The sequence below is a fragment of the Macaca thibetana genome, chromosome 13, assembly GCF_024542745.1.
Source record: "Macaca thibetana thibetana isolate TM-01 chromosome 13, ASM2454274v1, whole genome shotgun sequence".
NCBI lineage: Eukaryota > Metazoa > Chordata > Mammalia > Primates > Cercopithecidae > Macaca > Macaca thibetana.
In genome coordinates this window covers 48881341-48897248 of record NC_065590.1, presented here as the reverse complement: position 1 = coordinate 48897248, position 15908 = coordinate 48881341, and the positions used below count along the sequence as shown (strand labels likewise).

General features: G+C 33.5%; 1 protein-coding gene across 5 annotated transcripts in view; it reads left to right on the top strand.

Moving 5' to 3' along the window:
* Positions 1-15908, top strand: part of VRK2 (VRK serine/threonine kinase 2) — a 111034-nt gene that overhangs the window by 71708 nt on the left and 23418 nt on the right. For all 5 annotated transcript variants that reach the window (XM_050754247.1, XM_050754246.1, XM_050754250.1 and 2 more), the window contains exons 9-11: positions 6174-6294; positions 9184-9242; positions 13142-13308. In XM_050754247.1, the coding sequence (XP_050610204.1) occupies positions 6174-6294; positions 9184-9242; positions 13142-13308 (347 nt within the window). The remainder of the gene's footprint in view (positions 1-6173; positions 6295-9183; positions 9243-13141; positions 13309-15908) is intronic.

Here is a 15908-nt window from a genome sequence, read left to right as displayed (position 1 = left end):
AGTTATATGATAGAATGGATATTCATTTTTATCAAAGGTTTCACCAGATTCCTATAAAATAGTAGATTTCCTTAATGTATTTTAAACAGGATTTACACTAAAATTCTAGGCATATGGATATATATATATATGTATATATACACACACACCCCCACATATATATTTGCTGACATTTTAACGTGACGTTTTAGTCTGGGATATAAAATGGAAGGTATGATATCCTTAAATGTCTGAATACTGTTCACTCCTGTATTTTACATTTAATTTTCTAAAGTACAACATTTCAGTTGATGATTTTATTAGAAAACAAATAATCATTTAGCCATATCTAGAAACCAGAATAAACAATGCCATAAAGCCTATAGAAAAATGCAGGTCAGATTCATAAATATTCATGTGTTTACTTTCAATACAGCCACGATGTAGTTTAATCTTAGAAAAAATTTTTTTTCAGTCCAACTATGAGATCAAATACTGAGGAAAAATAGTGCAAAATAAATTATAAAGAGCAAAAAAAAAAAAAAAATTCACTAGGATATAGAACTTATAGGTGCCAGAGCATTTGCCAAGTGTCAGGTCTATCTCTTGGTCAGGCCAAGAGACCTGAAGAGAAATACTCAAGCTTCAATGTAAAACTGACTTATGAGTTAGCCACTCAATAGAGACTACTATTAGCCTGATCAGACTATCTGTTCTGTGCTACTTTTTGTAGCAGGTTATTAAAAAACTCAAGCTAAATCTCATTTTTCTATGGATTGAGTTTTTATAATGAAGGAACTTGTATAAGCTGCCAATCAGCCATTACATCTAAGCATTTTCTAATTCAAATTTACGTAAAAGGAGGGTAGTTAAAAGGGAAAAAAATTAGCTATTACGTTATTACAAACCAAAAGATATGCATGGAGATGTATAGAGATGGATGGACAGATGGATGAATAGATGGATAACTATTCCTAGAACTCCTATACATCTGCATATCTGTATGGTTTTTTTTAAAAATGTGGTTATTCTTCCAAACTCAATTCTCTTGTGTGACCTTTAGGTCACTTTTGTAAGTGGCTAAAGTGCTTCATTTAATATAAAATTAGAGTAATATATGTTGGGCTTATTTTTTCTATTATTAATTTTTTTATTCTTTATAAAAACTAACATGTATAAACACTGACATATTTTGGGCTTATTGCCTGATATTTAAAGAGAATTATATTTGTGTCAAAAATACTATTTTAAAATTTGTTACATTCTTAGTAATGTTAAAAAGCAATATTTGAATCAGTGTGTGGTATAGATTTTTGTAGATTTTTCTACTCACTGAGGCATGCAGTCAATACCTAATTTCTCTAGAGATATACTGCATTTAACATATTGAGCTTTTTTAAATACTTCAGACCTGTGCATTAAGTCTATAATACCTGTTTTAATTTGACATCTTTGATGACCATAAAATATATCTAAATTGTATTTTAAATGTCCATTTGTTTATCCAATATATTTAGTATCAAAGAAATAAATATATTGAATTTTTTTTTTTTTTTTTTTTTGCCAATTGCTACGATATGTGAAATCCAAGTCATGTGTTATTTCTTTCATGGTTTCATTTCACTCTAATCTAGCACTCCGACTTACAAAATGTATGTGAAATAAACTGAGAATGTATTTGCATGCTACCAAATTTGGGGAAATGACATGGTTTACGCAATACTTTATGTCTTGGCCTTTTGGTTGGGTTAAGAATACTTACAAGGGCCAAGTCTAAGATACATTTGCTGTATTGAATGACTTTTCCTAAGTTTCACACACAAAAAACTAGGGCTTAAAATTTAAAAGGTAATGAAAAAATAAGAGAGGCCTGGGTTTAATATTTTATCTGAAATATGACACATTACATCCTAATATTTCCTAATATCCTTTTTGAAATTGCAGTAAGTCATGATCACCATAAAATATTCTGGATCTTTATACACCAGAATTGACAAAATACTGAATTGCATAGGTTACCAGTTTGAAAACTAAGAATAAACTTTAAATTTGTTCTGCAGATAGTCACCATTCACTTTGTCAGATTGTTTCACTTATTCAGATGTTTTCTGCTTTCTTACTGTCGTTCTGAGCACATGTATTAATATCTTGGGCATTTGAACTCTGCTTGATGCAGAAATTTTCAAGTTCACTTTATTATTTCCTACTGAACCCTGTTTTTCTTCATACTCCATGTTACTCAGTATAAGAAATAAAATGAAACAGAAAACACTTTAGGCAAATAAGGAGATAAATCTTGGAATTAATATGTAGACTTTTCTTTTTCTCCCACTTCCTCTTTCAGTCCATTTGGTGAATTGGGCTAGTTTTATTCCAGTTTGTCTTTAGACCAAGGACTAGTTCACTAAGATAACTTATCTGTTGTTCTTACAACAGTTCAGAAGGACCATTTGTCACTTTATAGTTAAATATTTTAACTAATCCTTCTTCATTGGAATGAAATAACTTAAAAGAAATAATTTCATGAAAGGATAGTAACATGAAAAATTTGGTCAGTGATGCAGCTTAGATATCCAGATTTTCCACTTATTTATTCCTTGCCAAAACCACTATTTTTGTGTCAGTATGTGTTGGTGCTTTAAGTTTAAATGCCTGCTTCAAATACCTTCCTCACTATGGAAGTCATATGTTTAATGTTGTTTGGTGTTAAAACTAATGATGGAGGCAAAGTAATTATTATTATTTTTGTTTGTTTTTATTTTTTTCTGAGATGGAGTCTGTCTCTGTCACCCTGGCTGGAGCACAGTGGTGCTATCTTGGCTCACTGCAACCTCCACCTCCTGGGTTCAAGCAATTCTCCTGCTTCAGCCTCCTGAGTAGCTGGGATTACAGGTGTGTGCCAACATGCCCGGCTAATTTTTGTATTTTTTGTAGAGATGGGGTTTCGCCATGTTGGCCCGGCTGGTCTTGAACTCCTGACCTCAGGTGATCTGCCCACCTCAGCCTCCCACAGTGCTTGGATTACAGGTATGAGCCACCGTGCCCATCAGCAAAGTAATTATAAGATTGAGCACAGGCTTTGGTTTTTGAAAGACTTGGATTTCAGTGACAAGCTCTATTAATTTTTGCTCTGTGATATTGAGCAAATTATTTAACCTCTCTGAGTCTCCATATTGTTGTCAGTAGGACTAATACTTACTTTAAATTGTTTGAAACATTAGATGAAATAATAAAAAGGTAGAGTGCCAGGCACAGTAGCAGGCACAGTAGCAGCTCTCCATAAATCATGTCAATTGTTTTTATTTTAATTATGCATTCTACTATCAGTCATTTCTAAAATTTTCTTTCTAGTTAAATAGAATTTAAATCCCCACCTGTGCCTGTTTCTTTCTAATTGTTTTTACCTTGGCAGTACTTTATAATTTAGAAATGTTGAACAATTGAGAATACCACAGGCTTTCAACAAAAAGAGTGATGTATATTACTCCATCTTAGTAAGCTCAATATAAGTTAGATGCTATTAATAATATTTAGAAACTAACTTGAGAAAGTTTAGAAATAACTAAATCTCATTACAGTTCCAAGCAATGATAAGTAAACACTTCATTTTAGGACATCTATATGAAAATATACTGTCAGTAATTACATTAATTACCAAATGCCACTGAAGAACCCTATGTATTACAATAAATTGTGCAAATACATGACTCAGAAACAGAACAATGCATAATGTATTGTCTATTCAAATGAACGAAAATATATTAAGAAATATATTGCACAGTATCATCTGATTTTAGAGCTGAAAATGTAAAATATTAGTGGCAGGGCAAGAATTGGATCTCATTCCTAGTCCAGAGCTCTATTTACTGCTTCACTTAACCTGTTTTAAAATGAATTTTAAAATTGTATAATTAAAGAAACAACTTTCAAATTAAAAATTTTTTTTTACAGTTAGACACTAATAGTCTCTGACTATAATCAGTTCTTTGTGTAAACTATACATGGACACATATATTTTAATATTGTCATCCAGAATATTTGTTTTTAATTAACAGGTATTAAAATTACTCCTCTGTGTACAGTAGATGGAAAGAAGACAATCATTGTCAAAGTCTAAGATTTTTAACTTCACTAAACAAGTCAAACTTTTCAATTTGTTTTTCTGAGAGGGAATTTCAGGTAGAGGTATGTAGTTAGAAACATTTTTAGTCCCTCACTCTTCAGTGGGGGGAAAGGAAAGGGTGACTATTGGATGTAAACAGTGGTAAAACATTCACCTAACCATAGTTATTAATACATATGTGCAAAAAAGAAAATAAAAGATTGAAAAATGTGATAATGTATTTTAATTAGGTAAGCCCAAACTATAATGGTGAAGTAAAGTTAACTCTCAAAGGGCTATTTCAAATGAAGACCAGTTTATGAAAGATTGGCTTCAGAAATCTAAATGACTTGTCATTACTTACAGCTTCATATCAATTAATCCCTCAGTTGGGGGGTGGGGGAAATGGCTAGGAAAGTTCAATCTATTTTAATTCTGATTGTTTTTCCTCAAAGGGCCTCTTGTGGGTAGCTTATATCATCCAAACATGGTGCCAGAATATCATTTTTTGAAAATTAGAGGATATGAATTTTTTTAAGTGATGGTAATCAGGAATTGCCATAATAGAAAGGGGACTTGTGAACACATCTGTACAAATGGAACCATTCCATTATTAATGGGAGATTTATTACTGAAGAAATCACTACAGAACAGTGTGGTAGAGATTGTGTTTTTATTTTAACGTGAGAGCCAAGTCTTGCATTAGGACATTGTTGAAGCTTGTGCGGAAAGTAAATAGCACCCATGGGACTGTAGCATTCTGCTAGATTGAAGGGCCTTTAATAATCCAATACGCTAATAGCAGTTAGAGTGTAAGAGCTAATCATGTCTTCTGCTTTTATAATAACTTATACATGGTAACCAAAAGTAGTTACAATGTGCTGGCATCATTGTTCTTAGTAGATGACTTTTTAAATTAAAAACTTAAGTTCACTGAGTAACTTTTCAGAGTTTATTTCATGAAAGATAATAAAATAGGATACCTGTTTATAGCAGGTTTAACAGCCACTTACTGCTCTTAAGAGATTATATATCCCTACACAGATGAACATTCGAGTAACGATAGAAATGTAAATACCAGCCTATTGTTTTATAACAATTTTGAATGACTATAAAAATGAGTTTATTTTATGGGTATTTGCTAATGTTTTAATCCTTATTTCAGTGTTTGTTAATAAGTATCAGTTATATTTCATACATTTCCTAGGTTTCATTGTCCATCTTCTCAATAAGGTACTTACAAATATATATTAAATTATTAAATTGGTCTACAACATTTAATAGCTTGATACAAATGATACAAGGGCCTGAAAATGTGCTTTTAATGTACTTTTTATGAAAAGCCATCTTATATTAAATTTTGAAAGCCTCCATTTGGCTCTCCCCCCAGCCTCCAATACTGTTGCCTCACTTTTATATAGATATGGGACCAGAATTTTAGCTTGCTGTTGCTTATATCTAAAAATAATATTTGTAAAATTGTAGAACCCTGTATCCAAAGCAGGAGACATATTTTTATTGTATTTTCATGTGATTGAAAAATCTTCAGAAAGACCCATTTTTTAATACTGCACACTAGATGGCAGTTTTGTCATATTCTTCCAACTGAAAATGCTGCTAGTGTGAGTGGAACAGGAAAGGCCATCAATGTTTAGTCTGCACTCAGAGGGTCTCTGCATGACCAATGCAGACCCTATGGACTTCCTGGAACATATGTTAGCAATTTAGCTGCAGACATTTATTTCTTTGTTTTACTGCTTGGCTCTTTGAGAAAGTGTTGGTGCTGGGTTATGGGTTGTCTGGATCATGTCAGAGGCCATGGGGATCAAGTTCATGTGACAGGCCAGACTAAGGAAAGATGAAGTTGGAGGAGGTGAGGAAACTGACCCTTACTTTCAACAGCAACCAGTCACTGCCTGTCTGTGGACTGGGGCCAAATGCTTGGGCGTTTAAGTTTTATTCCAGCTGAACAAATAAAACACTTTGCCTATTTGGCTTTTTCATATTTCATCAATAGTATTTCACCCAAAGATTTCTCCATTTTTCAAGGACTTGCTTATCCCTCATCTTTCTCTAATGCTTACTCCTATAGCCCTGTCCAGACGAAGTGACGTTGAGATCCTTGGCTACTGCATGCTGCGGTGGTTGTGTGGGAAACTTCCCTGGGAACAGAGCCTGAAGGACCCTGTGGCTGTGCAGACTGCTAAAACAAAGTACAAATTTTCAAGTATTTCATCATGTACTGCAGCAGGTCTGAAGGGATACATTAAAGGGAGCTAACAACATGGAGAAGATTGGCATTCTCCCAACATGACAACCAAAGCAAATTTCGTTAGTTTGAAAAATATGTTTTAAAAAACCAAACAACTATCACATAAAATCCATTAAGATAACCTTATAAAAAGATATGTACTTGAATTACAGTGCAAAATATAAAGTGAAATATCTGTTCCTTTACATGGTATTTTCCAAAGCTTAGATTCTAGGTGGTAGTGTTTTCAAGGAAGAGTATTTTCAAATTAGCATTGTACAAGTATGCTGAAGTAGTCTGAGCCGGGTATGATTGATATTAACTATGTAAAACAGCAACGTGAAAAGGGACAAATGGGGTTTATATTTTTCAAGTGAGAGCAACATACCTCTTATTTCTGTCTTGGAGGAAGTAAGTTTTCTTTCTTAAGAAAGAAAATTTTTACATGAGCTATTTACATGAGATAATCTTGTAGCCACATAAACATTTTTAATATTCTACGTTCAGTTTTTATTACCTGGATTTGGCTTGCATAAAAATTAGGTCAGACTAAGAACAGAGTGTGTTACTGTTTTACAATTCTCTCTCTGATCAGGCATAAGAAAAAGTCAATTGCATAGAGCACAGAATAGCCAGTTTTTCATTATATACCAAGATATGCTTAATAGTAGTTATCCACAGGTAGCAAAAGCAGCAGCTAAGCTAAGTTTTAAGTAGGACAATCTCAACAGAAGAGTACAAAGCTAGGAGAAAATTAACTGATTCATAGAAATCTATCTTTAAATTCAGTGTGGCATCAGTTCTTAATAATGAGAAAGATTAGCCTGCAGATTCAGAAAAATATGTATTATGTTTGTAAATACTGACATATATGAAATATTTCTCCACTCAGAATTTTGATCATCCTAGTCCCTTACCCAAAACTAAAACGTATTTATATAAGTCTATATTAGAACTAAATCAGTTATTTACTGCAGTGATTGATGTGTCCATATTAACTTTCATGTAACATTTCAAAATATGGGTCAAGTCAAAACACAGTGATGGGAATATATAAACAGTTTTTGTATTTAATTTTCCAACTCAGTTTACCTAATTACAATAATGTAACAAAGTAATGATGCTATTTTAAAAAACTAACATTTTAATTCTAATGATTGTATATTTGTTTTTTTAATAAGACTAATATGACTTGCTTTAATTTTTTATCAATATGCATATATAGATACATTCATTGTAGGTATCTATAATGAATATACCTATTTATGCATATTTATGAATAATAGGATGTCATGTAAAATAAAATATACTAATACATCAAACGTAACTTCTGTTTACATTTTGGGGACTCCTACATATGTTAATATCTTCATTTTGACTTGATTAATAATATAAACCTATAGACTAGTAAAGCCAATATCATATTATGAAGTTTATAATTCAGATAAACCATAGACATTTTCAAACTTGTTATAGTACATAATACATAATCATAATTTATTCAACTTGCTGAGAAGGTATGACACTGAAATTCCCCATAAGGGCGTGATTGTATATTCAACCAAGACACTGTATCTCCCTTATGCCTTTTATTTTCCTGACATAGCGTGCTACTGGATCAATGTGTGTATTGTTGCTACTGCCTATGCCAGAGGTGGTGACTCACTCACACATATAAATAATTTTAGTTGAATGTTTTTATAGGTTGTGTATTCCTTACTTGAAATGCTTGGGACCAGAAGTGTTTCAGAATTCAGATTTTTTTAGATTTTGGAATATTTGCATTATACTTACCAGTTGAGCATCCTACAAACCTGTTTAATCATGGGACAGCATAAAATATTGCCCAGTGGAGAACAATGCACATATATACTTCAGATACAATGTTTGCATGAATTTTTATTGTTGTTTTTGAGAAAAAAAATCACAGTAAATATTACTTCTTCTGTGTTTCTGCATATATAAACTTTGAGTTAAAGCATTTATAATTCCTATAATTCCATTTTGTTTAATATTGGGGCTTAGAGAACAATACCACAAAGTGTGGTGCTTTGGCATGCTGAGACCTTTGAACTGAAAGACTGGATGGCCCCAGAAGCCACCTCAGAAGCCAAGTTTCTCTCTGACCTCCTCTTGCCCTCTTGTCTCCCATCCCTTCTCCTCCCAAGAAGAGAGTCATAGAAACCAGAATTCCTCTTTACCAAAGCAGGTTATAGAAACTAGAACCCCTGTACCCCAAGCAAGGCATTAAACCTAGAAAGGTCACCCTCTCCCTTCTCCCTTGAAGACCCTCATTCCAAAGGGGTCCTGCCCCATCCCCAGGAGGAATAAATGCTACACACATCAACAAGAATATGGACAGGCCTTGCTGGATCCCCCTGCCCCAGTTCAGTATCATTAGAACATACCCTTTTGTCCAGTCACATTGCTACACAGCTGACTATTCTTCATCAAACCTAAGCATAAAGATAGACTTCCTTGGGTCTTTGGTCTTCATTTCTCAAGTTGTATCATATAAAACTTTAATTAAATAAATTTGTTATACTTTCTTCTGTTAACCTGTCTTTTGTTATAGGAATGTTGGCTGCAACCCTTATGGTGGGTGAGGAAAAAGATCACACCTTTCTGCCCCTACATTAGTCTAGGTTATTGATATAAAATTAGTTTATGGGCATTGAGGGTTCTCTACTTCTGCTTACTTTCCTATCCATTATAGTTGGATGACAAAAAAAAAGCACTGAAAGTCACAGTTTTGGTAAGCTACCAACACAGAGTTAGAGTTTTGTTTTCTAGTCAAAATAGTCACAGGGTTGAAAACATGTTCATTGTGCATTATTTTATTTTGTTTTAGTCTATTGGATGAGCTTCCCCAGTCAGTGCTTAAATGGGCTCCTTCTGGAAGCAGTTGCTGTAAGTCAAATAATAACTTCAACCTTCTCTTAAGATTTACAGGTCACCACATTTGTCATTCTCGTTTGGTAGCTTTTGCTTAGCCCACCTGCTCTTATTCCCATCAGGGTGGAAAGGAGGGAACACTTCATGTTGCAAATAAGTTGCTAAAGAATACAATGTTTAGATCATCTTTAACATTAGAACACAAGAACCCCAAAAGAAGATATTGAGGTGGAAAATTCTAGGTTCTGCTTAGTGCATTTCTTTTTTTTTTTTTTTTTAAGATATCTATTTTGAGAATCATACACAGGTTTAATAGTCAACTATGTCTGGTATTTCTAGAGTTAAGACCTCCTGGTTTTGTTCATCCATATACTGTTGAAAGAAGATAAAGTTGACCTAACGAAAAACTACTTTTAATCCGTCATTTAAAAAACCAAATCATTAAACACTTGAATGCTATTTAGAACAGTATTATGCTGACTGAACTGCCAGCAAAAAAAAATTTTTTATTAGCAAAGGCATATGATTTTTGGATTTGGAGGTATATTTCGTATTTTCATATTTTCAAGTTAGTATACGATGTAATTTTTAATTGACAGTGTTATCAATACATATTGTATAAAATAGCATGTCAACTAGTAATTACCCACATTCCTGTCATTTTTATGTGCATACACAACATGTTATTCAACACTAATTTAACAATTGAGTTAGACTGTCTTATAAGAAAAAGCCAGTGCCCACTATCAGTCTTGCTTTTTCTCAAAGACAGATAATCAGAGTGAATCTTGTTTTCTGTTTACATTGGGCAATCTCAAAGTTAGCTTTTAGCTGACTTCTGAAAGTAGATACGTACAGTGACCTCTCTAGCTAAGGTCAAATAGCGTCTGTTTCCATCTGGTTGAGAAGTTGAGAGTTAAGTAACTTATATTCGCAGCCTTTCTTTCACTAGAAACCAAAATTTTCATTTGTGTAGGTAAGGAAAGAATAAGCCAGTTCTACTTCCCCCCTCCATTTGCAAGTCCAATAAGCCCTTCCTCACGTGAGTCTTTTGTTTTCCCCTTTCTCTAGTACTTTTCATCTGATTGAGGGAGACACACAGAGATCCTCATTGTGGGAATGGGTTGCAAGATGAAATTTTTGTTTTCATAACTGTCAATAACTTGTCAAAATGGCAATACTCCTTTTTGGCTAATATTCTTAACGGCTTTTTTTTTTTTGAGACAGAGTCTCTCTCTGTCACTGAGGCTGGAGTGCAGCGGCATGATCTCGGCTCAGTGCAACCTACCCTTCCCAGGTTGAAGCGATTCTTCTGCCTCAGCCTCCCAAGTAGCTGTGACTACAGGCACATGCCACCACGCCCAGCTAATTTTTGTATATTTAGTAGAGACGGGGTTTCACCATATTGGCCAGGCCTGGTCTCGAACTCCTGACCTCGTGATCCACCCACCTTGGCCTCCCAAAGTGCTGGGATTACAGGTGTGAGCCACTGCGCTTAGCCCTTATTGGCATTTTTACCAAGTCGTATAATTTATGTTTTAGTCAACTGGACAGAAAGAGATGGGAAGATGTCATTAAAAATATATATATATTTTGCCCTGAATTGTAAAAGACAAATGCTTCTGGGTAGTGTATATTCTGTCATACTCTATTGTTAAAAGATTTGAGACAGATGAGTAATCTAGATGGGAGACACGCCCAGTTTTTGTTTCTCAGTACAAACCATTTTACTGAATCCGTACTGTTAATTATAAAATGCAGATTTCTGTTTCTAAAGCAAAAAGTGTTGAAACTTTAATATTATATGAAGGTCTCTTAAATTAGGAGGTTGTACTTAGGAAGAACACAACCATGAAAATGAAGGAACTGATTTACAAAAGTTTATTACTGAAACATTATGAAATTAAACAGCCAAGAAATTTGCAGCATACATGTCCAACTAAGCATAATAATAGTTTCAAAAGTTTCTATCTCTTGATAGTAATGGTACTTAATATTTCAATGGCTTAAAAAGCAGATGATTTAAAAATATCATAATTTCATACTAAAGGCATTTTGCTTTATAGTTCTGGCAATATGCTCGTAAATTTTAAAATATACTTAATATAATAAATCCAGATCTTGAAAGACTAACATTTAAACCAGTATTACATCACAATAGTCAAAGCTTCAGGTTTGTAATAATAAATTTATAATGGAAATGGCTCTTTTTATTTTCTCCCCCTCCTACCTCACTGGTACCTCATTTTTCCAAACCCCAGTCCCATGAAGGCTTTGCAGCACAGCTGCTATCAGTTGGTGGAGTGCCAGGAGTTTTCCATTGTCTTGTAACAGTGATTTGTTCCCAACACATTCAACTCTCTTCCTCATTTTGGATATTCTGGTTAATGGAATTGTAATATGCACCAAACTTGACTTACCAATCTTCAAAGGACTATAAAACAACAATATTTATATTAAAGTAGTAGTGAAGTTAATCTTTTTTTAATCATCCCTTTAGAAATTGGATAGCCCCCAGCCCCTGTGAAGGGGCTGCATGAAGCATCAGTTATAAATATCGTGATAAAATAGCAGCACTTGCTAGTTAACAGAGATCTGGTTGACCGAATGCTAGATAACAGAATTTGATTTAAAAAAAAAATCAGAGATGAAAAAATAGGTTGCATAATTGCTACAGTGTCCAGGAAAAAAAGCCCAGAGCCAAGAGTTCACATTTTAATCACGTTAGCTTCATGTTCCCAGGAAATAGCTCTGGACTATATGGTGAAAGTGATCACTCTTAACTTTAATAGGGAGAAAGCGATGATGACTATTCCTTCTGGAATTTTTCTCTATAGGGAGTGAAACCCAGTGCCTCTGCAGTTTTCCTTTCTTTTTAGTGGAGGTAGGCCTGGAGGGGAAGTGAAGGATTAGGAAGTCACTCCTGCCAACCCATGAAGTTTCCCAGGTTTTCCCACCATGGATATAGGCAACCAAGTGAGAAAGTAAGAAGTACTTGAGTTTGAGTCAGTAATATATTTTTGAAAAGGAAAGGCATATCTAAACATCTCTGTGAACAAATGAAAACATGCCAGTTTTTAAATAGTATTTGGTATTATCACCACTTCTATTCCAATTTTAGGTTGAACCTCAACATGAAAAAGAAATGCAAACTGCAAATATTTTAATGCAGTGATGTTTGTAACTGTTGGTTACTAATTCTGTTTGTATTTAGAAGTTGGTAGTTCTTAACCTTTTTGGGGGAAGGGGGTTTACTATGTAGTTCTAAGGGAACATTTCTTTATACTAGGGAAAAAATAAAAGATGGCAACTTCTCCTCCCACTGTTCTAAAATCAAAAACACAAGGCTGTGTACCAGGCTAGCTAGGTATGGAGGACATGAGGGAGGTTTCATGCATTCTAAAGTCAATCTTAGCTAACAACATGGAATTCAAGGTCATTTCTAAATACACTGCTATAATCCCAAAATCAAAGCCTTAATAAAAATTTGCAGGTTTTTTTCCTTAGAAGTAAAGAGGTTTATAGTAACACTTTAACTGAACTTTTAGAGGTTCAACATAAAGTATGATATATGGTCGATTGTATTATTTATGTAGTCCTTACTAGTTGCACCTCATAAATCATAATCACTATAATTATTAAAATATACTTCATAAGATCAGTGAATTGTAAGCGTATCAACAAAAAATATGTTAAAAACATTACTAGTTTCATCAATTCTGTAGGTCGCTATATTTCAGTCATTTTTGAATATCATTTAAAAAGTTATTTTCATTGAATTGTTCATTTTTGGTTTCTTCAGGAGATGTAAATGTGTAAAAGACAAAGAGATAACAGAACGATTTTGAAATTATTGGAGTCTTGACAATTCTTGCCAATTGTGAATAACATGTAAAAAATTTACTAATTCACAGGTGAAATAGCCCAGTTTTTGGTATGTGCTCATAGTTTAGCCTATGATGAAAAGCCAAACTATCAAGCGCTCAAGAAAATTTTGAACCCTGATGGAATACCTTTGGGATCACTGGACTTTTCCACAAAAGGACAGAGTATAAATGTCCATACTCCAAACAGTCAAAAAGTAAGTAACATAATCCCTGCTATCCTATGATTACCTTCTGATACTTTTCTATCAAATGAAGTTGTTTTAGGTCTCAAAATGAGTCTGACGGCTTTCTTCCTTATATTTAACTCCCATTTCCCCTAACTCAGCACCAAGAAAGTTTGATCCAAGTTATTTTGACCTGTTGTCTCACAGAGAAAAATAGGATCTGTGGCCTACTATGTACTGTGAAAGAAAGCAAGCAGTCACTACTGTCATAGAGATGTGACTAGCGTAAAGGCTAATCTGATGTTATTCATGAGAAAGCCATGATTTGTTTTTTTCCTCCAGGTTTTCAATAGATATTGCCGTCTGTTTTTGCCTACCAATTTGGCCATAATTTGGTGGTGATAATAGTCTTAGGTTTAAGCAGATTATTTGTATGTGCTGATATTTCAATCCATGGAAACAGTTCTTTACAGAAAATAAAAGAGTTTATGCCAGAGATCCACATTAAGAAAAAAACCATTTTTTAAAAGTTACACCTCTTCTTTTAGTCCGCCATCTTCCAAAAGACCGACACCAACTTAAAAAAAAAAAAAAAGAATTAAGATTTCGAGCATTTTTAAGCAGGTGGTGGAAATCTTAGACTGCCATTATTAGCAAGATTAGTGGACAGGCAACGCAGCATCCATGTCTTCCTTGACCACTATCCATATGCAAAAATAAAGTGTGGATGGCATTTTTTTCCTGATGCATGTACAATAAGATAGGGTCAGGATGCCATTCATTTTTAATATTTCTTATGAACTTTGGATCATCACATGTGTTCATGAGCCAAGAATGCGGGATGCAAACTAATGTGACTGATAGGCTGCTAGATGAATGGTGAGTCAAGTATCAGTGCACAGATGGTTCTGATTTGCTGAATTTTGTAGTTGCTGCAACTGAAGACATAAAATATCCTTCTAGTCATAAATTAGCTCTTTGGAAGCAAAACCTTGGCACCAGAGCTTTACAACCTTCAATTAGTAGGAAAAGAAGTATTTGAATGACTGTGGTATTGACATCTGTAGGCCTGCATAGTAATCATTCCTAATAGAAGAGAATATCTGTTTGAGGAGGTTTTGCATGGCTAATTAACTACCAGTGAGAATATGTAATTTTTTCATGATCTCCTGATTGTCACCTTTCTCTCATGATACAATTAGATTTTATTGTAGCAAGTGCCTCACAAACCAATTGTCAGCACTATTTACGTATTGCAGAAGGCAGAACAAAAGTTCATGTTTAATAAAAAGCCACTGGATTTTGATCTTGGTAATTACTGAGACTTACTTTAACAGTTGTATTGACTTTAGTGTTTTTATCACTTTTGCAACAAAACAGAGAGCCATTTCCTTGACATAGTATTTTCGTTGCAATAATGGTCACCACTTAATCTACGCTAATTTAAGTAGATTTTCCCTTTTTGTAGTTTTTCAGTTTCACAAACTTAATTGAAATATAAAAGCCATTTTAAAAACCGATAGCTATATCCTCTGATATAAAATTCTAATTATTATCCACCAGAACTTTCAGTTTCATCAAATTCAAAGGGTGTTTGTTGTGAAACCATTTTTATATGTAGAGAATAGAACATAAAACACTTTTTTCCAGTGAGCCTCCATCAAGAATATTTTACTCCTTTTGATTGGAGAATTTTGCTTATGAGTAAAAAAAGCACTTAAAAATAATATATGCTTTTAAGACCTACGCTAATTTCTGGTAAGAAATGTGATCAGCCTGGATGTGTAGACAGGAAGATGATTTCGGGATATATTTTGCAGCAGATCAATATTTATTTATTACTTATTTCTCTAGTATTTTAAGTGCACACATTTATTTAATAATGATAGCATAAGATATGGGCTTACCATATATGGCTAAACTTTAAGTATCTTAATTTTCAAAGTTTACAGATTTTGCAATGCTACAAAAACCAAACCTGAAAATGTTCAAATGCAAGGTATGACAGTATAAACTGTCCTGTTCCCAGTTCCCTTGAATCATGCACGTATAGGATGATTTCCACAATAGATTGCTTCCATAACAAAAATCATTCCAAAATGCATATCAATCACATGGCTCCAAATTTCTTTTTAGTCACAGACAGAATCCCCTTATTAGTAACTAAAATCATTTCTTGTTACTTTATAAATGGGTTTATAGTTATATGGAGTTAAGTATTTGGTTTATAGAGATATTTAACAGACTAGTGAATGAATTCTGGACTAATATATTTTTTGGACAAAGATATTTTAAAAGAAGACATTGGACCAGAAAAGGTATATATAAGTAAATAAAATGTTACCATCATTCAGTATTCAAGGGAAAAAAGTTATAATTGTTTACATTTTTAAATGTTATTTTGCTAATAATAAGTGAAACTTATACAGAGGGAAATACCGTATTTTTAAGAAAAACGTATTTTGATTAGGTATTAGAAGGTAGCACATTACCATAAGAATCTCACCAAACTTACATCACCTTTTTGCAAAAGAAAAAGCTTTTTTCTTTGTTTCCAATACTAAATTTTACTAGACATTATAAACTGTTCTCTGTAAACCTGAACAGGGAAGTCCTCAAATACTGTTATT